The sequence below is a fragment of the Martes martes genome, assembly GCF_963455335.1.
Source record: "Martes martes genome assembly, chromosome: 9".
In the NCBI taxonomy this organism is placed as follows: domain Eukaryota; kingdom Metazoa; phylum Chordata; class Mammalia; order Carnivora; family Mustelidae; genus Martes; species Martes martes.
Genome location: NC_137896.1, coordinates 28,544,634 through 28,568,150, shown reverse-complemented (window position 1 = coordinate 28,568,150; position 23,517 = coordinate 28,544,634). Strand labels below are relative to the sequence as shown.

The window sequence follows — 23,517 nt, the reverse complement described above, 5'->3', positions numbered from 1 at the left end:
GCACCTCCAGATCTGCCTCTGAGAGCGCTTTTCTTCTGGGCAAGGGCAGCAAACCTCGCCTCGCCTCACCTCCAGCCAGCCCCACCACCTCTTCCTTGCCCGCCAGCTCTGATGACCTTGACTGTGGATTTAAAAAAGAACTTGTTTTAAATTAAGGCATAATTAACATGTAACAGTATGTTAGTTTCAGGTGTACAACTAATGATTTGATATTTGTAACTAATGATTTGATATTTGTATACGTTTGGGAACATTCACCTCAGTAAGTCTGGTTAACATGGATCACCTTCCATATTTATTTATTTATTTATTTATTTGTATCTATTTATCTATCTATTTATTTATTTATTTTCCTTGTGACGAGAACCTTTAGAGTTACTCTCAGCAACTTTCAAATATGCAGTATGGTATTGTTCACTGTAGTCACCGTGTTACTTACCATGCTGTACATCTCCAGGATTATTTTGTAACTGCAAGTTTATACCTTTCAGCCCCCTTCACCCATTCTCCCCTAACCCAACTACAGATCTGCTCTCTGTATCCTTGAGCTTATTTTGTTTTTGTTTTTTTAGATCCAACTACTTGCCTTTGAATTTAAATTTGGCATAGCCTAAAGCTTCTCATCATCTCCCAAGCTTGGGACCTCAGTATTTCAACTCCATTCCCTCATCCCTACAGCCTCTCACATCTATCATGCCTTCTCCATGCCCACTCCCTCAGCCAGATCTTTGCATCCTGAATTCTACCTCTGAAATAGTTCCCCGATCAGTCCCTTCTCTCCATCCCCACTGCTACTGTCTGAACCCAGCCCTGTTTGGTTCCTACTGGACCAGGGCAGCAGCCGTTTCACTGTTGTTCTCCCCACCATCTTCCTCCCCCACTCCACAAACCTTAAATAATATGCTTGGGGTCCAGGACTTTGAGAACCTGAGAACTCTAAATGAAAACTGTAAAAATGGTTATCTGTTTGAGGCAGCAAGGAAGAGTTATCTCTATTGACAGTTTGTTGTTTGACCTTCCAGAAACTTTCTGTGCATGTGCAAATTACACACAAAAATGTATAAAGTCTTAATTTTTAGTTTTTTAAAAAAGTTTGCTTTTTAGAAATCACTACATCCATTGTGGGGCTCAAAGCCACAACCCTGAGATCGTGAGTTTGAGTCACATGCCTTTCCAACTAAGCCAGCCAGGTGCTTAAAATCTTTTTTAAAAGATTTTACTTATTTGAGAGAGCGTGCACGCATGTGTGCACAAGAAGGGGGCGCAGTGGAGGGGAGCAGAGGAGGGAGAAGGAGAAGATTTCCCGCTGAGCAGGGAGCCCAATGTGGAGCTCTGTGCCAGGACCCCAGGATCATGACCTGAGCCAAAGGCAGATGCTTAACCAACTGAGCCACCAGGTGCCCCTAATTTTTAGTTTTTAATAAAAATTTTTATTATGGGAAATTTCAAACTTACACAAAGATGTCAAACTTACAAAAAATAGAAAAGAGCAGTAGAATGAGGAAACATACCCTGTGGGAGGCTGCGCAGTAGCTTGAGAGAGAACCAAACCAGCCCCTGACTTGCGCCTCCTTGAAACCTAAGAGTTAAAGCAATCCTGTGGTTAATAAGTTGAGGTGCTTGAGAATGGGCCTGTGCCATGGGTCTCAGGCTCTCCTGCGCGACCACCCTCTGGGGCTTATCTGGAACAGGACATGCAGGCCTAAAGCCGTGAATCAGTAACTTGACTTGCTGGCCCTGCAGGGGCCATAAACTGCACCTGATGCCCTTTTGGCCCTTCTCTGTCTACTTACCTATAGGGAACTCATCTTTAAGCAGCCCTCTTGGCGCCATGATGTTTGCACATGAGCCTTAAGAAACTTTCTAAGGGGAACCTGTGGAAACTATTCTAAGAATGCAATGGATCACTGCTTCCTTGTGATTGTCTCTGTACGATACTTATACCAGAGCACTCTTCTGAATAAACTGGCATTGCTTGAACATCATCCACCTTGCCCCTCCTGTCCCCATCTCTTTGTGTCTCATCTTCATTTCACCATCCTCTTACCCTCTCGACCCTGGTTGTGTTGTCGCGCCAGCCGCGACAATACCCATTACCCAACTTTAATAATTTTCAACATTTGCTATTTTTATTTCACCTATCCTGGCCTATTTGCTTGCTTAAAATTTAAAAATGTAAATTATGAAATATTCCAGAGTTACAGGAAATAATAAAATAGATCATAAGTTCCACTATTCCAGCTTAACAAATGTTAAAATGTTCACATGGTGCCATCTTTTTTCAAATCTTCCACTTCATACCATTGTTCCTTGAATCTTTGTATTATCACACACACAAAAACTTCATACTGCTGTTACAGCAAATTCCCAGTAGATTTTTGCTTTTTCAAAAATCTTGAGTTTACATACTGTGCCCAGGTTTTACCCCCAAAACAATTTTATTGAGGTATAATTACTACCTAGTTTCTAAATAATTCTTTCTCTAAGATTTTATTTATTTGAGAGCATGGACAGGGGGAGGGGCTGAGGGAGAGGGAGAAGCAGGCTCCCCACTGAGCAGGGAATGGCGCAGGACGCTGTGATCATGACCCCAGCTGCAGGCAAACGCTTAGCCAACTGAGCTACCCAGGAGCCCCTTTCTAAATAATTCTTAAGAATTAAAGGGAAATTTAAATTCCATGGGTAGGGGCGCCTGGGTGGCTCAGTGGGTTAGGGCCTCTGCCTTCGGCTCAGGTCATGATCCCGGGGTCCTGGGATCGAGCCCCCCATCGGGCTCTCTGCTCAGCGGGGAGCCTGCTTCCTCCCCTCTCTCTCTCTGCCTGCCTCTCTGCCTACTTGTGATCTATGTCTGTCAAATAAAGAAATAAAATCTTTAAAAAAAAAAAATTCCATGGGTACTTAAATTTTGAGTGCTCACTATGGAAAACTGGGTCATGCATTCTCGTAATAGTCTAATAAAGCTAATTTTATGCTAAAATAGGTGTAAAATTGCAGGTCTGGGTACAAAAATAATATCACAACTCATTTAAATATAAGATTTGTTCTCTTCTCCTCCCCTCTCTTCTTTTTACGAAATCATATGTCACAGATACAGGCAAAGCTCTGCCCCAAATCTCATCCATCGTTTTCCCTCCTCCCAACATCTATCTTGAAATTGGTGTGTATCATTCCTTAGCACTTTTTTGTACTTTTTCTACATATGTATGTTTCTATAAACGCTCTGCGATATTGCTTAATGCTTTTAAAACACATATAAATGTGGCACAGCACAAAATCGTTTGAGATCATTTTCAGTTATGAGTATTCGTATGCCCCCAAATTCCTTTTACAGTAAAAAAAATTGAGGCGTCTCAAGGTAGTGTGCGGCCTGGGCGGTGCCCCGACTGGTGGGCGGAGTCTAGAATTGGAAACGGGAGGGGCCATGCGGCCGTTGGGCGGGGCCCGGGAGATCCGGGGCTTCCGGGCGGACGCGCCGGTTCCGCCTGGAAGCTGCTGTCATGGTGGCCCCCGTGGTGTACCTGGTGGCGGCGGCTCTGCTTGTCGGCCTTATCTTTTTCCTGACTCACAGCCGGGGCCGGACGACAACAGGTAGGAGAAGCCGCCGCTCCAGGGCCGGTGGGGCCGCGTTCTCTGGCCTCCTGAGCCTTTGTAGGCCGTCGCACCGCGGTTCCTGCGCATGCGCTGGGCTGCCCCGCCGGGCTGACGAGTAGCTCCGCGCGGGTCGCGCTAGTCATGCTGCAGGCCAGTTGCGCGCCTGCGCATACCTGCGCGTCGCGGATGCGGCGGTGAGCCGCAGTGCAGCAACCCTACTCGCGGGCGGGATGGCAGCTCCCCTACACCTTCCCCCCCCAGTCTCAAAAATAGTCTCACTCAATCCCTGTCCTCGCCGCCCGGCACTCTAGACTCAGAGGGCCCCGTCCCCTGGCGGACATGCTCCCATCCGTCATTGGGTCTATCCCCTGTGCGCCCCTAGGAGAGGCCACCGGGTTGTTCCGTCTCACCCAGGCTGGCTCCAGAGCGGGTGCCAAGAAGGGGGCCCTTGAGTATACTGTGCCTACCTACGAGCTGTAACTCCCTGAATCTCTCTCTTTACGCCTCAAAGAGAGCACCTGTGCACCCTTCTCTCTCCTGCACCCCGACCAGGAGCTCAGGTCATCTGCCAGGGTGCGGAACAGATGCGCATGTCATCCTCTATCCTCCATTTCTTGTCAGTATGTGGTTTGTGTATATGTCTCTCCTCCTCTCTGGGCCCACAGGCTACTTCAGAGCACTTACATGCTCCAAGGGCAGAAGTCGGGCGGGTGGAGAGAGCTGAAGTAAGGCAGATAGCCAGGAAATCTTCCTGGAAGGGAAGCCTCATTCCCCAGGTGTGCTCCTGGGTGGCATACCTTATAAAACTATGACAGGTGGTGTTAGGCAAGCAAGAAATAAATGCAGTCTTGCAGTAGGCATTCAGATGTAGTCTGGAGAAGTCAGGGTGAGCTTCCTGGAGGAAGTTGGGCTTCATCTCCTCCTGTAGGGTGGTAGTCTTCTGGCCGGCCGGCTGGAAAGGTATTGACAAATCAGGAGGGAACAAGTGATCCTGCAGCAAAGGACCAAGGTGTGGGTCTAGGTTATAAAGGCCGTTATGATCTGAGAAACTGGGGCTTTGTGCTTTAGGCTACTGTAAACTGGAGGAAGTTGAGTGGAGGGTGAGGCTTCCAGGGTGCTGCTCCCCTGCCATCAGGTGAGTTGGGCTGCTAAACAGTTGTGTGGTTCCTCTCTTCCCTACAGCCGGCCAGGAGCCATTGCACAATGAGGAGCTGCCGGTAGTAGCAGGCTCAGTGGCCCAACCTCGGCCCCTGGAGCCTGAGGAGCAGAGAACTGGGGGCAGGCCCCGGCGCCGGAGGGATTTGGGCAGCCGCCTGCAGGCCCAGCGCCGGGCCCAGCGTGTCGCCTGGGCAGAGGTGGATGAGAATGAGGAGGAGGCCATCATCCCAGGTGAGAAGGGCCCAACCTGGAGGAGAAAGGGGCTGGTATAGGGCATGAAGGGACCTCCAAAGCTGGGTGGAAGAGTGGGGTGTGAAGCTATAGTGTAGGAGACATGTCTGGGAGCCAAAGGATAAGGTTGAGGGAGAGGAGACTTGGGACCCATCCTTTGGTCCTGGTTCTGGACCTTGACCAGCAATTCTGGACCCTGATCCCTATTCCACTGGGCTAGCCCCCTCTTCCTTCATTTTGGCTTTCAGTGTCTAAGCAAGGGAACAGGGGTCTTTAGATTGAACTAGATAGTTCCTCAGCCTACTTCTTATATCCCAGCACTTACTGGTATGGGCACAGTCATTTTCTGAGAGCCTCACTCTAGGACCAGAGTACCCAACTAAGAGCTTCTGCAATTTCTGAGGTGAGGTCACCTCTAATCCTAGAAGGGTTTAGGGTTGGAGACATTTTTTTTGATGGAGCTTCCATATCCCTGGGAGACCGACAGAGGCCCTGGGATTTTGGGAAAAAATATCTCTTCTGCAGTGCTCAAACCTGGCTTGAGCTGGAGGAAGGGGCACTTGGGGCTTTTGCCCTGGTACTTTTGGGAATTAGCCCTTTAGCTCAAAAAAGAGGCAGTCTGTGGTGCCATTCCTCTTGTCTCAGACTTGGGATCAGACATCTCTGCTACTTGGGCATCAACAGGTTTTGGTTTTTAAATTTTATTTATTTGAGAGAGAGAGTGCGCACATGCACATACACATGCATGCTGGGAGCACAAGCAGGGGGAGGAGCAGATAGGGAGGGAAAAAGTAGGGGGGGAGTCTCAAGCAGATGCCACGCTGAGTGCAGAGCCAGAGGCAGGGCTTGAGATCATGACCTGAGCCAAAATCAAGATTTAGGGGCCACCCAGGTGCCCCAACAAGTCTTTAACTTTTAGCTGGCCCTAACTTTAGGTAGTCTTGGGGTTGGAGCTGTCTTTTTGGCCAGGGGCTGAGCCCAGAACCCTTAGCAGTTCCTGAACAGGGTGAGGACAATTTTAGATACGAGGCAGGGATACATTTCCCCATGAGGCCATCCTTCCCTGAGGTTTGGCTCAGAGACAAACCAGAGAAGTCTGCAAGCCCAAACATCCCTGCCTGTGATTTTCAGACGCTTGGATATTGGAACCTGACATCTCCCTTTTCATGGTGATGCATTGGCTAAAGTTGCTATCTGTTCCCTTGCCCCGTGATTCCCTCACCTTTCCCCTACCTTACCCTCTACCCTCAACACACACACACCCTGCTCACACATTGTCACATACACACACTCAGAGCGTTAATTTCTGTGTTCATGGTAGATGGCTGTGGAGGGCAGAGCTGGGCTAGTGACATCTGCAGGTGAGAGGAACGGGATTTGCTGCCATGTGGAAAGGGACAAGGGGAAGGATGGATCCATCATCATCAGCCCTCTGCAGGACCTGAATTGTCTTTCTTTGACCATATTCAGGCCAGGAGGAAGAAGGTATCGAGAAGCCGGTGGAAAGTCACCTGTCAGGGAAAATTGGAGCCAAGAAACTACGGAAGCTAGAAGAGAAACAGGCTCGAAAAGCCCAGCGTGAGGCAAGCAGGAGGGTTGGGGTGCAGCTCTGGGAAGTGTGGAAAGGTCCTGCCTTCCTTGTTCCCTATGTCAGGCCCTCCCCTCGGGCTCTTTGCATGCTGCTTGCCTGACTGTCTCTTACAGCTTGGGTCCATGGTCTGGCCCACACCTTGCCACCCTGGCCTGCTTGTGGGGTAGGCAAGGTCTGGTGGGGGGTAGGGATGTGCTCCCTATGAAGGCCTCTCTTCAGGCAGAGGAGGCTGAACGTGAGGAACGGAAACGCCTTGAGTCCCAGCGTGAGGCAGAGTGGAAGAAAGAGGAGGAGCGGCTTCGCCTGGAGGAGGAACAAAAGGTGAGACAGACAGATGCCACCCCCCCCCCCACGCCTGCAGTCCTGACATCTGACACCTGAGCAGGCACCTTGCTGCCTTTTTTTTTTTTTTAAGATTTTATTTATTTGTTTGACAGAGATCACAAGTGGGCAGAGAGGCAGGCAGAGAGAGAGGGGGAGGCAGGCTCCCCGCTGAGCAGAGAGTCCAATGCGGGGCTCGATCCTAGGACCCTGAGATCATGACCTGAGCCGAAGGCAGAGGCTTAACCCACTTAGCCACCCAGGTGCCCCGGCACCTTGCTTCTTATGCAGCTCCTCACACTTCTAACCTAGGAGACGGGCCATGGACTGGGTTTAGGAACAGGCCCTGGTTTATTTGGTCCCCGGACTCTAAACACAATCTGTATGAAACTGCTGCTGAAAAAAGCAGAGCCGGCGATGGGGATTTTTGTGCATGTGATTTATTGAACATGCCTGAAGCATTTAAAGAAAATTGCGGTGGTTGGAGTGGCTAAAACAAGCTAAGCAAGAAGGAGAAAAGTCAGAGAGGGAGTAGGGTCTGAATCCTAAAGGCCTTGAAGTTGTTAAAGGTCACTGTAAGAGCTGATGGATTCTGCCTGAGCCAGGTCCTGTGGAGGGCCTGTCCTGGAGGAGATAGATGCTCAGAGAATGGGAACCACTACGGTAGAAGTTGTTAGTGAGCATTTGTTTGCCAGATGCTTCCCTTCTGAGAACTGGTGCCCAAGAAAGGGAACATCACAAAAGTGCAGTGTGTGTACAGAGTGAGAGCCAGGACTGCTCCAGTTAGGAAGACCTCGCTGGTGCCTTTGGCCTCTCCCTGGCCCTGCTGTCCAGGGACCCTTGCTGGCAGGAAGCCTGGCTTTGGCTGCTGTAGCAAGCGGGCCAGAACACAGGAGAGAGGAGGCGTTAGTGGAGGTTGCATTTTTACCTTTCTGAATAATGACCCTGCCTGATGGATCTTAAATGTCCTGGGGTTCTCCTCCCCTGCACCTTACCTTACTGTGGTATATTTCCCACGGCCAATACCAATATATTGTCTTAACTAAACCCCACACATTATTCGATATTCGGATTTCATTAATTTCCTCCACTATCCTTTTAAATGGTCACTTCTACGACGCCACGTTACACTTAGTTACCATGTCTCCCTAGGCTCCTCTGGTTGTGACATTTTCTCAGATTTTCCATGCTTTTAGTGATCTTGATAGTTTTGAGGCATATTGGGCAAATACTTTATAGAATATTACTCAATTTGCTGGACTGATTTTTTTATCTCATGGTTGGACCGGGTTATGGATTTTGGGGAAGAAGATCACAGATGAAGGGCCATTCTCAACGCCGCATATGAAAGATACCTGCTGTCAATTTGACTTGTCACAACTGATGTTAACCTGGATTGCTTGGCTCAGGTTTTCTTTGCCAGATTTGTCTGCTGTGATGTTACGCCCTCCTTCCTGTAGTTCTTTGGAAACAAGTCACTGTGCACAGCCCACACTTAGGGGTGGGAAGTTATTCTCCACCTCCTCGAGAGCAAAGTATGCAAAGTATTGGGGATTTTTCTGTATGTAAGACTTACCTTTTCTTCGCTGTGTGTATATTTAGTTGTTTATACCTACATGGACTGGTGGATATGTTTCGTGTGTTGCGTTATGGTCTGATACCATCTCACTTACCTTGTCACGTAGGTCAGCGGGAGCTCTTGCAGTTGGCCCCGTGTACCTTTGACGTAACCTCATTGTTTTGTTTTCTGAGTACTTGCTTCCTTTTTGGCACTGCAAGATGCTCCAGGCTTATTTTGTGTATTCTCTGTCCCAGCTTTAGCTACATGTTTTAAAAAAAATCTTTTTGAGAGCTCTGGAAAATAGGCTGACTTGGAGGGAAGCTACGGCACTGGGCGGTGGTGGTGGTGAAGTGGCATGGTCGGACTGAGAAGTTTTCCGGAAGTTGAAGACAGAAGCGGTAGATAGGACTTTATTTCTGACCAGCTGGCCAGATGGCTCTGTGACGCACTGAGCCAGGGACCAGACGTGTGGGGAGTAGATCACAGGGTCTTTCTGGGACGTACTCAACTTGAGGTACCTGTGAGATGGCCCATTGAGTGCGTCACATGGGAGGAGAGATTTGGGGCAGGAGTACAACGGTGGCAGTCACTGGCAAGGAGATGGTTGTTGATGCTGTAGGCATGGCGAGGTGGCCTGAGGAGGGGAAGGAGGGAGGAGGGACAGGGCTGAGCGATGGAGGAGGTGAGAAGAGTGACCCAAGGAACAAGAGGAAACCCAGGAGAGGATGGGATCTGCCAGCCAAGCAAGGGAAGATGAAATGGTCGGCTCTCCCCAGCACCACTGAGAGGACAGGGTTATGAGACTGATGTTGTCCCTTTGGATTGGGTGGGATGAAGGGCATGGGTAAGACCGTAGCACTTGTTTTGGTGGAGTTGAGTATGATGGAGTTGAGTGAATGGATGATGAGGAAATGGAGCCTGGGTGTTTGTACACGAAGTTTGGACATGACAAGGAGGGGATCATTGGCAGCATTTTAAAGGAGAGGGGGCTGAGCAGCACTTGTCTGGGAGGTGATGGAACTGATGAGAAGAGGGGCCTCTGCCTGTAGCTCAGCCTTGGGTTGAGGGAGCAGTGTCTTAAAGGACCTCTGTCCCCGAGAAAGGGCCAGACTATATGTGCTGGTGCCCTGTGGGGGCAGCAGAGCCCAGACAGGGATGGGGTGGGCATCTGCCCCAACATACCTGACTCTTGTCCACAGGAGGAGGAAGAGAGGAAGGCCCGGGAGGAGCAGGCCCAGCGGGAGCATGAGGAGTACCTGAAACTGAAGGAAGCCTTCGTGGTGGAGGAGGAAGGTGTGGGCGAGACCATGACTGAGGAACAGGTGGGCCTGCTGCCCCTGGAAGGCCCATCTCTGTGCCCACCAAGCCTGCCACCCCTTCCCAGACACCCCATCATTCCTTGCCTGCTGCCCTTGTCATGCCCTGAGAGGTGGGTGGGCATTAGGCCCAGCAGGCTCAGGTTTGGAAGAGGGGATGCCTCCGAACCCCTTACTGTGGGAAGCTCTGCTCGCACAGATGGCAAGCGGGTGGCATAGACTCCTGTAGCCCCTGCAAGGGGGACACTCACCCCGATTTCTCTGCTCCTCTAGTCCCACAGCTTCCTGACTGAGTTCATCAACTACATTAAGGTAAGAAACCACGGAACGGAGCCTGGGCGTCCGCTCCCTGCCTCACACTTGTATGTGTGTGCGTGTGTGTGCATGTCACGTGTGCTCTCTGGGTGTGGAAGGAGTGGACCCAAGCTGGGGCTGTTGGCGGCTAACTTGAGCCCATGCAGGAGTAGGCAGGGGACCTGGGAGTCAGCGCTGCCCAGTCCTGGCCAGAAGAGCCCCTCCTGCTTTGACAGTGGAGAGGGACCTGGTCTGTGTGGGAGGCCTGAGCCTTCAATCACTTCCTCATATTCAGGGTTTGACAGTCTCCCTGCTCCTCAGACCCCACGCTCAGTGAGTCACTGTGTTTTCAAGTTTCTTCACATGTGTTTTCTGTCAGTCCTGTCACACTGAGCTCTGTTGAGTTGAAACAAGCATCCCCGGCCACGTGTTTCTGACCAGGAACTTGGGTTTGCAGGGAAACAGGATGATGTTTCCTTTGGAATCTAGGGCGGGACAGCACGTGTGTCCCCGTCCGTCTGGAGCCGGGCTGGATGCTGCTTTGAGTTGCATAAGCATGTCCTGCTCTGCTTTGCTGCTAAGCAACTTCTCTCCCACGAAGGATGCTCCAAGGGGAGAGGTTTTCAAGTGCAGCTCAGAGGTGCAGAGGCGGCTGAGGGAAGGAGTGCAGAGGGAGTGGAGGCGGTGGAGGGGGTGCTACTAGTGGGTGCCAAGGAGCCAGGCCTTGCATAATCCTCCCCACCCCAACTTCTTCCAAAGGGAGCAGGGTTCAAACTCCTCCCAGCAGTAAGGGGCTGGGCTCATGGCCTGGGGGCCTGGTATTCCTAGCGGGGAGAGAGCTCATTCCTCTCTGATGGAACCCCCGAGGGCTGCCAGGACAACTCTCACACTTTCCTGCTGCTCTTTGGAACTCACCATCCCCACCGACCCAGTGGGCCGCGACAGATCTTGAGTCTGTCCTCCAGGAAGCCCTCATCCACCAGTTTCGGCTCCCCCTCACCTCTGCAGAGACTCAAGTAGAGGCTCTGGGGGCAGTTCCAGCCCTTGCTTTCAGAGGCTCTCTAGAGAGGCCGTTTTCTGGGGGGTTCTCCAGACTCTCCTGGACCGCAGAGGTCTTTCCAGCCTTCTCAGGCTGATCCTCCTACAGCTGCTGTCTCAGGGAGAAGGACGACTTCCGGAACTCAGCCCACCTGCCTTCTTCCAGGCTTCCAGGGGAACAGGCCCTTGAGTGCTAGCATTTCAGAACCGGAGGCATGTTTTCGTGCTAGGTGTAGTTTATGTGCAGCATAGGCCTAACTTGCTCTTGTCGATCCTCTCTCCCTTCTGAGCAGGGCTAAGTGGGTTGGTTTGTTTTTCTAAACGTACTTTGGGCCCCAGGATCCTCTCAGGCCAGGTCTTCAGGGACCCCTGGGGTGACTCTGTGGTCACATTCTGAGCTGTCACTGAGAACCCAGGGCCTACTCCCTGCTTTGTAGGTAGAGGCCAGCTGGCCAGGTCATCTGGTGCTTGCCACCCCCTGGCCCAGCCGCCACTCACTTGCCTCCCGGCTTGCACATTCATTTTGGCATTTTGAACAGTCACATGCCATCTGCAGCTGAGGAGGCGTCACTGTGTCACTCCTCCCCCAGCTCATTTGCTATGGAAGATTCCTGGACACACAGAAGACCGCCTTCTCTCAAGTCACATGCTATCTGTCTGGGGAGGGGATGGGGGAGGCAGGGCAGATGCCTGCGTAGGACCCAGCGGTGGACCTTCGGTCACACCCCTGCCCCCCACCAGGAACCGAAGTTTCTACCAAGGGTGTGAGGGAAGCACATGGAGCACGGCCATGTATGGAAAGCTCTGAGCAGATTTAGTGACAATAATTTTAAGGGTGGACATAGTGCCCCAACAGAGTGAAGAGAGGACGGGGAGCAGTGCGGCACGTCAGGGTGGTGGGGGTCTCAGGCAGAGGGGACAGTGAACAGAGGTGAGACAAGAATGAGCTGTACTGCTCCTACCAAGACCCTGGCTCATCAGGGCTTCCTATCTGCTCTCTTCTTGTCCACGTTCTCGCCTGTCATCTTGCCGGCTATGAGCTCAAGGGCAGGAGCTGTGTCTTCTTCACCTCTGCACCCCCCACACCTTCTCAGCTCCTGGTCCTGGCAGGTCTTCAGCAAACGCAGGCCCTAGCGACAGTTTTTTAATAAGCTTTTGGCATTTGTCAGCCTCTCCCTTCATCCCTGTGGTGCTTCCCCTTCTAGCCTGTTCACAATGTTAAAATGATACAGCTGGATACAGGGGAGAAAGGTAGCAGCTGTGCTCGAGTCTCCATGGGTGTCTGTCTCAGGGTAGTCCCCAGGCCAGGATGTGACTCGTGGGGCAGGTGTTGGTTTGAGCAGATCCCTCCCAGTAAGCATGGGCATGAGAGTCGATGAGTGTGTGCGTGTGTGTGTACAGGCAGCTGGGAGAGCATGTGAGTAGTGTGTGAGAGAAACAAAGCTCTCCCATGGGAGCATGGAGCCTGCTTAGCCAGCCACCCAGAGCAGAACAGGCCGGTGTGCCAACCTCAGAGGGCTCCGGTGCTGAAAGGCTTTCTCCCCTCCCCCTCCTTGCAGCAGTCCAAGGTCGTGCTCTTGGAAGACTTGGCTTCCCAGGTGGGCCTGCGGACTCAGGTAAGCCCTTGAAGGTGGCCTGCTCCGTGGAATATGGCCACAGGGTCTATATGGCTGTCAGAGGGGGACTGCCTTAAAGATAGGAGTCTTAATGCCCTCAAGCAAGAGTAGACTGTAGGAATTTTTTGGCACCCCAGGAATCTTGCCTTCCTACTAGACAGAGGAAAAAGAAAAGAGCCCAAACCCCATCACTCCAGCAACCCCTGTAAGCGAGGCAGCCCAAACCCAGTTACCTTGACAACTCTCTTGCAAACAGGCTGTGCCAGCCTTCGCGGCCAAATGTCCCCACCACTCCTCTCCTGCCTTGAAGAAAGCCTCTCTCGGAGGTCTTACAGTGCCCTGGGACCACGGCCCTATCTCCCCTGAACCCCTCCAGATGAGAAGCAAAGAGTCACATTGGGGGTGGCCGTGAGAAGGAGAGGAGGAGATTTGATTGTGGTGGGAGGGAGAGTGCAGCTGTCTTTTGGGATGGCAGTGCCCATCTCTGCTCTGAGACTTGTTCTTCTCATAGGATACCATAAACCGCATCCAGGACCTGCTGGCTGAGGGGACTCTGACAGGTGAGAGGATGAGAGTCAGTCACCATAGGCCTTGGCCTTGGGGTGTGTCTAGCCACAGGGGGCCTGCAGGGGTTTTTGCGGAGGCAGGATGATCCCTGTCTCGGCCCCAGGTGGGGAAGTGGTGTGCAGGAGGGCCGCTGAGCAGAGGGAGGTGCCCAGGCCTTGGGAGCAGCTCTGGGTGACTGGGACAGGCAAGAAAGCTGGATTTGGATTTGACTTGCATAGTCAGGACCGGGTGCAGCCAGAGGAGCCCAGGCAGGTGGGCAGGCTTGGAGGGCTCTGAACCACTTGTGAAGGGGTAGGTGGGTGGGCATTCTCAGGCAGTGGTGGGGAGGAGACCCTAGAAGCCTCAGCCCCACAACCCTCCTGTCCCCACAGGTGTGATTGACGACCGGGGCAAGTTCATCTACATAACCCCCGAGGAACTGGCTGCCGTGGCTAACTTCATCCGACAGCGGGGCCGGGTGTCCATCACTGAGCTTGCCCAGGCCAGCAACTCCCTCATTGCCTGGGGCCGGGAGCCCCCTGTCCAGTCCCCAGCCTGACCTAGCGCTTCCCTTTTGGACTGGCAGCTCGCACAGCCTACCCGGGCGTACAGCTTAATCCCTCCCCTCCACCCCGGGGGAAGAGATCGAATGTAGCCAGGCAGTTACAGATTAAAGGCCTGTGAGCACTGCTGAGCTTGGTGTGGCTTGGTGTGACAGAAGGCCTGGCCTGGGTGTCCAGATGAGCAAGTGAAGTCTAGTCCTCAGAACATGTCTGGGGGTGCATGGGAGGAGCCCTGTGGGGGCAGATGAAAGTTCCATTCTTACCATGTGTTCATTCATTGAAAAAGAATATTAAGCAATTACTGTGTTCCTTTGTACGCTACAAAGATGAGGTCTTTCTCTCCCTCCCCCACTTCTCAGAGCAAAAGTAAGCAACCTTAGGGCAACATCTCCCCTAACTGGGGAGGGAGGTCTCATTATTGGTTATGTGGATGGTTTGAGGAGCCCTACGGAGTGCTGAGAGCCCTTAAAGAGAAGAGGGAAGTGCTAAGGATAGAATCCTAAGGAACATCAGCCTTTCAGAGGGCAGGAAGGGTGGTCAGGGAGGGACAGGGCTAGGCAGGTGGAAGGAAGGGAGGAACCTGCTTGAGCTGCATAGAGTTGTGCAGTGGAGAGATGTGCTTCCTACGGTCCATCCCATGAATTTAGCTCTCTATCCTGGCCAGAAAGTTTAGACGGTGTGGGTGATTCCACCCACTGGTGGATGTAAGGACCATATGCTCAGGAGTGGGTGTGAGATGGGAGATGTGTCTCTCCTGTAGGGTCAGTCACTCTAGTTGCTGTGGGCTGCTCATGGCATGAGCATCCTGCTGTGCCGAGGGTGAGGCATGGGTTTAAGTGTATTTTTTATGCAGAGTTGCCCCTAAACATAAACCACCTACTTCCTCTGCTGGTAGAGGAGACAGCTTTCTGCTCCTACCCTGGAGGAACGGGTCTATGGAGATGGTGATGGAGACAGGACATCAGGCTGTAGGGTAGAGCCTTCCTGAGTGTCATCAAGGATGATTTTGACTCACTTGGTGCCATAAATAATAACTATAGTGCCTAAATTCCAAGTGAGGCGTCACTGCTGCTTCTGTCAGCTATAGGCACTCGGAGTCACCTGGAGCTAGAAGGGCCACGTGCAGTGTTTGGAACGCCATCTGGGAGCCCACAGTCCAGTAGGAGAGGGAAGAAACAGAGAGAGGTACTGACAGTATGAGAAAGAAACATAAAATTGTAAAGGGAAAAGAAAGCGAACAGTTTGAGTGATGGTTCTCAGCCTTGGTTGCTCATTAGAAACCCCTGGGGAGTCATCAGCAGTCTCACGCCAGGCTGTGTCCTGAACCAGTGCCATTAGACTCTCCAGGGGTGGGACCCCAGTGGCATCAGTGGGAGATTTCAGCATGTGCCTAGGTTGAGAAGGTGGTAGGGGTGGGGTGGAGAGACGGGCCATCAAGTTATAAGTAATGGGGCATCTGGGTGGCTCAGTGGGTTAAGCCTCTGCCTTCGGCTCAGGTCATGATCTCAGGGTCCTGGGATCGAGCCCTGCATTGGGCTCTGCTCAGCAGGGAGCCTGCTTCCTCTCTCTCTGCCTGCTTGTGATCACTCTGTCAAATAAATAAATAAAATTAAAAAAAAAAAAGTATAAGTAATGAAAATCCCCACTGGAAAGGGCTTATCCCAGAGCAAGACAGGGGCTCCAAGTCTCCTCCTCCTCCAAGTCTCCTCCGCCCTTCCCCTCCGCTCTTGGCCAAGGCCATCCAGGCAGCAGGAGGACTGTAGCAGCCCCAGCTCCACATTCCATCGGGACATTGCACCCTCCATCCACAGGCCTGGAGGGAGGAAGAGGCATGTCTCTTTCTTGCGTCCTGGAAGCCTTCTACAACCCCTTATGTCCCAAGGGCTTAGAGTGGCGGAGAAAACCTATGACCCTTTGAATTTTCTAGCGATCAACCCACTAATCTAAGAAATTTATCAGACGAGCTATTCTTGAAATGGTGATTAACATTTTTCTAAGTATGTAGAACCTCTTTTACAATAAATGAAAACTCTCAGGTTTAGCCACTTATAATTTTTCAAGCATTTAAACAGTTATTACTTCAATACTTCTCTGCATTTCAAGTTCCCAAATTTAATATATACTTTAATGTATACTTTAAATGCTTTAACATCTCAAACAGTAGACCAGACATATCTAGTAGTAGTAGAGCAATGACATTACTGATCTGTGTGTGTAGTACTGAAACTGATCATAAACATCTCAGTACCATGGATTTACATTTACTTATTCACTAGCTCTGATTTTGTTTCTTTTTCTTCCTGAGGGCACAGTTTTTACTTCTTCTGGAGCCCCAGGGGGCTAAGAACATATATGTGAAAAATGAAGCAGGGACCCTGGACTTGACCTTGACTGTGACCCTGAGGCCTTTAGTTGTGTGGCTCCTTTTTCCCTTAGTTGGTACCTCACCGACTAAGCTACCCTGGTACCCCACTCCTATGTTTTTATACTGAACGTTTCTCATAACAAAAAGTTTAAAATTAAACATGGAGGGGGTGCCTGGGTGGCTCAGTCAGTTAAACATCTGCCTTTGACTTAGGTCATGATCTCATGGTCCTGGGATCCAGCCCTGCATCAGGCTCCCTGCTCAGCGGGAAGCCTGCTTCTCCCTCTCCCTCTGTCCCCTCACCCCCAGCTTGTGCTCTTGCTCTATCTCTATCTCAAATAAAATCTTTAAAAATAAATAAACAAACAAACAAACACAAGGGGCCCTGGCTGGCTCAGTTGGTGAAGCTTGTGGCTCTTGATCTCAGGGTTGTGACTTCAAGCTCCATGTTGGGTATAGAAATTACTTGAAAATAAAAAGTTTTTTTCAATTTGAAAGTAGTCATTTAATAATTGACAAAATTACAAAAATAATCACAGTAGATACTTTAGTTCATCCTTCTAATAAGCCTATTGATGGAGTCTTCCCTGTTGCCAGCATCTCCACTTTCTACAAAATGGGTAGTCTTTTTCTTCATTCCCCCTCATGGAGAAGATAATATGAAGGGCTTAAAAATAAAACTTTTTTTTAAATAAATAGGGGCACCTGGGTGGTGCAGTCGATTGAGTGTCTGACCTTAATTTCAGCTCAGGTCGTGAGCTCGGGGTTATGGGATCTCGCCTTGTGTTGGGCTCCTCTGTGCTCGGTGCGGGGTCTGCTTAGTATTCTTTCTCCCTCTCCTGGCCCTCCCACTCATGCGTGCGTGCGCTCTCTCTAAAATAAATAAAACGGGCACCTGGGTGGTTCAGTTGGTTGAGCGTCTGCCTTCAGCTCAGGTCATGATCCCCAGGTCCTGGGATCGAGCCTTATGTACCGCTCCCTGCTCAGCTGGGAGTCTGCTTCTCCCTCTCCTTCTACCTTGCTTGTGATCTCTCTCTCTCTCTGAAATAAATTAAATATTTTAAAAATTAAATAAATCATTTTAAAGCAAATAAACACAATGAGCCCTAGATGATCTCATGATCTTGGCTCAAGGTAAGCTTCAGAAAAGGGGCTAAAAAAGCTGTGCCCTCTGAGGCCCCCAGTAGTCTCCCCATTCATCTGGCAATTGAGTGACCCCCCCAGGCTACACAGTGGCACCAGTGTGGGATGCACGTTGGATTTTTGTAACACAAGTTATTTAACACGTTCAAAGTGTGCTTAAAAAAGCAAAACTAACAATTTATAATCTACGGAGAGCCTACTGAGTGCAAGGCAGGATAATACGCACCCCAGGGAATTGCAGTGGCCAAAACAAGACCCAATCCACCCAGGGCAGTGGTGCTAATCTGATAGGGCCAGCAGGTGTGTGGCCAAACACGGATCTGCAAAAGGCCTTCTGGACTGAGGGGAGGATAGGTGCGAGAATGTAAAGGCTTGTGATTCACTGAGGGGATGTGGAGTGTTGGCTAGAGGAACAAGAAAGCCTGGGGCAAAGGAGAGAGTAGGTGGAACGGGAGGTTGGGACCTGGTTGGAAAGGACAGGGGTTGCTGAGCCCAGAAATATGGGTGATATTCAGTGAAGTGGGGGGGGGGTTAAGTAGTGTTCTGAATGAGTAACTCATTATTTTTTTAAGATTTTATTCTTTAGAGATAGAGTACGCACAAGCAGGGGGAGGGGCGGGAGGAGAGGCAGGCTCCCGGTGGAGCAGGGATCCCGATGGAGTGCTCAATCTGGCAACCTGGGATCATGCTCAGAGCCGAAGGCAGACCCTTAACGGCCTGAGCCACCCAGGCGCCTGGAGGAACTCATTTCTTTCTTTCTTTTTTTTTTTTTAATTTATTTGACAGAGATCACAATTAAGCAGAGAGAGAGAGAGGAGGAAGCAGGCCCCCTGCTGAGCAGAGATCCCGGTATGGGGCTCGATCCCAGGACTCTGGGACCATGACCTGAGCTGAAGGCAGAGGCTTTAACTCACTGAGCCACCCAGGCGCCCCAGGAACTCATTTCTTAATCCTTCTTTGCAATCTTCATATCCCACAAATCATCATTACTCCATCAGCCCCTCCTTCTGCACCCCCATTGTACTGTCATCAGAGGGTACCACCTCAAGCTTTCACAAGTGCTGGCCCCAGACATCACCTGTCCCAAGCCCCAGCCCCAGTGGAGACTATCCACTAAGGCTGTGTTTTCCAAACTTACTTGACATTATCTCTTATTAAGAAATCAATTTTGGGGGTGCCTGGGTGGCTCTTTGGTAAGCATCTGCCTTCGGCTCAGGTCATGATCCCTGGGTCCTGGGATCAAGCCCCCCATGGGGCTCCCTGCTCCGTGGGAAGCCTGTTCTCCCTCTCCCTCTCCGCCTGCTTGTGTTCCCTCTCTCGCTGTGTGTGTGTGTGTCTCTCTCTCTCTCTGTCAAATAAATAAATAAATAAATAAAATCTTTCAAAAAATCCATTTTTTATTTGGACTTACAAACATGGACTTAGTCCATGTTTGTATGCCCATGCATAGAGATCACTGAAGCTAAGGTGTCCTAGCGTTTTGCTTAGTGTGGTTAATGCATGTTGATATTTGCTTCTCTGATCTGTACCAGAGCTGATGGTGACTACATTGATTTCATTACCCACTAACAGAACTCAGCCTACAGTCTGAAAAAACAGCATTCTAAGGAGCCTGTTCCTTTTACATTGAGGACAGGACAGGATCAGTATCTGGATGCAGAGCTGTGTATCGTATATAACATGTATAATATATGACACAGGGTTGTACCAAAAACAACTTAGACTACAGTAGTAACACTGAAAAATAGTTTTACTTTGTTTATCCTGACACCATACATAATTTTTGGCTTATTATACATTATCTGATTACTCTCTAGAGCAAAATGCATAAGGCAACCTTAGAACCTAACAGATATCAATACTGTAACATTAAACTTGTTTAAATACGCTCTTTTACGTATAACAGGTTAGATTTACTGGCTGGTTTTAGTCATTTTAACTTCCTTGACTTAATTGCTAACATAATGGTATAAAAACACATCCCTTATAGTAATAATAATACACGAACTAAAACTAGTAATGCTCCAACTGTATTGTCACCGAGTCCCTGAAATTTAATACTTAAGTTACTTGATTTCTCTTTGTTTCTCATCAACGAGGTTAGTCTGGCCACTTTGGAGTTGAGCTAAACCCTACGGTTTATAGAACAGCACAGCTGGGTGGACACAGGCTTGATGTCTACTTTGGCAGCTGTCTTTATATACCCTGTAGTTTGTGCCTATTGCCTCATATCAAAATAGACCGTTATAACAAATATGAATAGATGAGAAGTTATTGAGCATATAATCCATCACCACTAAACTATGGTAACTCAAGAGAGAAGTTAACAAATGATAAGGACACATGGGAAGTTTAGGGCCCAAAGGCAGGTGATAAAAATCTCACCTAGCCTTCTCATTTAGTTTGCAGTGATATCATCTGCAATGTAAAAAGTTAACAAAGAAGGCTTTCTGCTAGACAGATTTATCCCGGCTTTTACAAAAATTAAATCCGGCAACATTTTTGGAGTCTGAATGTTTCTGTAAGACTGATTAAAGATTTGGGTATAACCATAATTCCGTGATGCAATAATCATTATTCTGCTTAGGACTTTAAGAAGAACAACACGCTTCACAAATAGATGTGAGTTTATAAAACTCACGTAAGAGGTGGGTGGTAGGATGGTGGCTTGTATTTGTTTATGCTTTGTTTCTAAATATCTTGCAATGGGGTTTACACCGTATAGATACAGATAAGTTTTATCATTCGTTTTATATAAACAAAGCATTAGTTACGTAAAAACAAAAAAATGTTAGGGACTCTCGAGAACGTAAAAGCAAAAACTACCTTCTGTTGGGAAAATATGCAGTTAGTAAAGAAGAGTGTTTAAAAGGAGTATACAGTCTAGTAAGTTTTTAATATTTTTCCCTTTAACCTTTGTTTCTCAAGGGTCCTGTGGGGGTACGTGTAAGCATCAGCTCATCAGCTTATAAAACCCCATGTAAAAGACTCCAGCATACTTGGATCATAAATGTTTCAGTTATAGTTTTATATGGGTCTGGATAACCCCTAAGGCCTTTACTAGTCATGCCCAGGAATTTTTGGCCCAATTCTAGAGGTTTTTATTTCCTCATAAAGCAAGCACAGCTGTAAAAAGCTTTAGGACAAACATCCAAACTTAAGCATGGATTAAAGTGCCTTGTCTGCCCCCTGCTGCCCCCCATTTGGCATTTGGAGGTCACTGCCCAGTCATCCCAGACAAGCCCCACATTCTCTTCTGGGTAACTTGGTGGGTAGGACCCCAAAGGGTCTGGTTGTCTGTTAAATGGTAGGTTTTCATTTGCATCTCTTCAATATCAGCAGGCCTAGAGATGTTTTCCATGGCTGGTTGGCCATTTGTATTCTGTGAATGATTTCCCTTTTACCCAATTGTCTGTAGACCCAAGGGTTTTTGCAGTTTCATTCATCATTCAACAAAATGAATGTCGAGTGTCTGTTACCCATTTGCATTAGGTTTCTAGTACTGCTGTAACAAATTACCACAAACTTAGCGTCATAGAACAACACAATTTCCTATCTTTAGTTCTGTACAAGTCCGATATGAGTCTTACCGGGCTGACACCAACATAGAGTTGTTTCTTTCTGGAGGCTCTACTCCATCTTCAAGCCACATCCCTTGACTTGTGGTCCTTTTCCTCCATATGTAAAGCCAGCTACCCTGCATCACTAACCATTCTTCCTTAGTCATATGCCCCCCGCCCCGACTTCTGCCTTCCTCATCCACTTGTAAGGATCCTTATGACTACACTGGGCCCCCTGGATAATCCAGGCTAATCTCTTTTTTAATAAAGATTTTTATTTTTAAGTAATTTCTACACCCACCATGGGGCTCAAATTTACAACTGGAGATCAAGATTGCATGCTGTACTGACTGATCACCCCTAATCTCCCTATTTTAAGGTTAGCTGATTAGAAACCTTAATTCTGTCTACAAGCTTAATTCTTTGCCATGTAACCTAATATGTTTACAGGTTCAGGGGATTAGGACTTGGATATCTTTGGGGGTTCATTAATTCTATTTACCAGAGTATTTTTTTAAAAGATTTTATTTATTTATTTGACAGAGATCACAAGTAGGCAGAGAGGCAGGCAGAGAGAGAGAAAGGGGGAAGCAGGCTTCCCGCCCAGCAGAGAGCCTGATGTGGGGCTCGATCCCAGGACCCTGAGATCAGGACCCGAGCCGAAGGCAGGGCTTTAACCCCCTGAGCCACCCAGGCGCCCCTATTTACCAGAGTATTAAGATGGGGATATGGAATTTTTTTAAAAGATTTTTTTGTTTATTTGAGGGGTGCCTCGGTGGCTCAGTTGGTTAAGCGTCTGCCTTTGGCTCAGGTCATGGTCTCGGGGTCCTGGGATCGAGCCCCACTGTGGGCTCCAGCCCTGCCATGGGTTCCCTGCTCAGCAGGGAGTCTGCTTCTCCCTCTCCCTGCCACTCCCCCTGCTTGTGCTCTCTTTCTTGCTCTCTCTCTCTCTCTCAAATAAATAAATAAAATCTTTTTAAAAAGATTTTTTAAAAATAATCTTTAAAAAAGATTATAAATAAATCTTTAAAATAGATTTTATTTATTTGAGAGTGAGAGCATGTGGAGGAATGGGGGAAGAGGGAGAGGGAGAGAATCTCAGTAGACTCCCTGCTGAGTGTGGAGCCAGACTTGGGGCTCCATCCCACAACCCCGAGATCATGGCCTGAGCCGAAATCAAGAATCAGACTGAGCTACCCAGGCGCCCCAAGATATGAAATTTTAAAGTATCCTGTCTGTATAGATGCTACAAGTTAGTTGGGAAGACAGATGATTAATCAATCACAGTTTTTCTTCTTTTATATTATTTTTCATATTTTGGTATTAAGATTATTCTACCTTTGGATCGCCTGGGTGGCTCAGTTGTTTGAGCGTCTGCCTTCGGCTCAGAGTCCTGGGATTGAGCCCCACATCGGGCTCTTTGCTCAGCCGACAGCCTACTTCCCCTTACCCCTCTACCTGCCTCTCTGCCTACTTGTGTTCTATCTCTCTGTCAAATAAATAAATAAATCTTAAAAAAAGATTATTCTACCTTTATAAAATGAATTAGGGAGCATTTCATCTTTTCCTATGATTTAGAATGATCTCTTTATAGATTGGGTAGAACTATAGTATAGGGCAAGTGCCATTCAAAAGGATAAACTTGAACACTTAATTCTTCACGTAGTTATTGATCTTACTAAAAACTAATTATGATCAGGTTTCAGTAGCTTTTTCTATTTGAAAGCTTTAGTTGGTGCATAAAAACAAAATACTGAAAAAAGAGCTCATTTTATTATACACAAAATGACTGCATCCTACTAACCTCCAGATTTACACTTGGCTTGCTCCCTCACTTCCAAGTCTTTAATTTGAATGCCACTTCTGCAGGGAGGCCTTCCATCTTATTCCGAATTGGGATTCCCCCAGCAATCTCAACTTCTCCTTAGTAGTTGGTACTTTCTAATCTACTATATATTACTTACTGTCTCTTCCCACTAGAATGCAAACCCCCATTGGAGCAGGGGTTTTTGAGCAGATATTTAATATATTAATAGCCTGCTATTTCTAAATTTTCAGAGCTTCTTTACCTGTTTACTTTTCCAAGCAAACTGCATTATCTTTTCAAAAAAAATTTTTTTATAAAAGTAATGCATGCTTGTTGTAAAAAAAAAAAAAATGCAAACATTACAGAAGTGCCTAGAATCTTCTCTTCTGCCCTCCTTCCTGTAATCCCACCATCTCAAAAGTAGCCACTACTAATAGTTGGATGTGCATTTTTTTCCACTTTTCTATGCAGGTACATATACATTCTTACTAAAATAAGATGGGGAGCCTGGCTGGCTCAGTTGGAAGAATATGCGAGTCTTGATCTTGGAGTTGTGAGGTTGAGCCCCACATTGGGCATAGAGATTACTTAAATAAATAAATATATTTTTAAAGATTGTATTTATTTGTGAGATACAGAGACAGAGCGAGTGGGGGCGGGGGAGAGGAGGAGCAGAGGGGGAAGGGCAAGCTGACTCCTTTCTGATTGCTGAGCCCAGCTCTGGGCTTGATCTCACCATCCTGAGATCATGACCTGAGCTGAAATCAAGAGTCAGACGCTTAACCTACTGAGCCACCCAGGCTCCCGGAAATAAAG

At 48.6% G+C, this 23,517-nt stretch overlaps 1 protein-coding gene across 1 annotated transcript; it reads left to right on the top strand.

Annotated features, from left to right (window-relative positions):
• The first annotated feature begins 3,482 nt into the window (after nt 1–3,482).
• Nucleotides 3,483–13,957, top strand: DDRGK1 (DDRGK domain containing 1). Its single transcript, XM_080813910.1, has 9 exons — nt 3,483–3,588; nt 4,774–4,980; nt 6,451–6,563; nt 6,791–6,892; nt 9,653–9,775; nt 10,043–10,081; nt 12,661–12,717; nt 13,229–13,277; nt 13,656–13,957. The coding sequence occupies exons 1-9, from the start codon at nt 3,498–3,500 to the stop codon at nt 13,820–13,822; spliced, it is 948 nt and encodes a 315-aa protein (XP_080670036.1). The 5' UTR covers nt 3,483–3,497; the 3' UTR covers nt 13,823–13,957.
• Nucleotides 13,958–23,517: the final 9,560 nt, after the last annotated feature.

Coding starts and splice junctions, on each gene's coding strand:
- DDRGK1 (XM_080813910.1), top strand. CDS start 3,498: ATGGTGGCCCCCGTGGTGTACCTGGTGGCGGCGGCTCTGCTTGTCGGC. Junction 3,589..4,773: donor CCGGGGCCGGACGACAACAG/GTAGGAGAAGCC, acceptor TCTTCCCTACAG/CCGGCCAGGAGCCATTGCAC. Junction 9,776..10,042: donor AGACCATGACTGAGGAACAG/GTGGGCCTGCTG, acceptor CTGCTCCTCTAG/TCCCACAGCTTCCTGACTGA.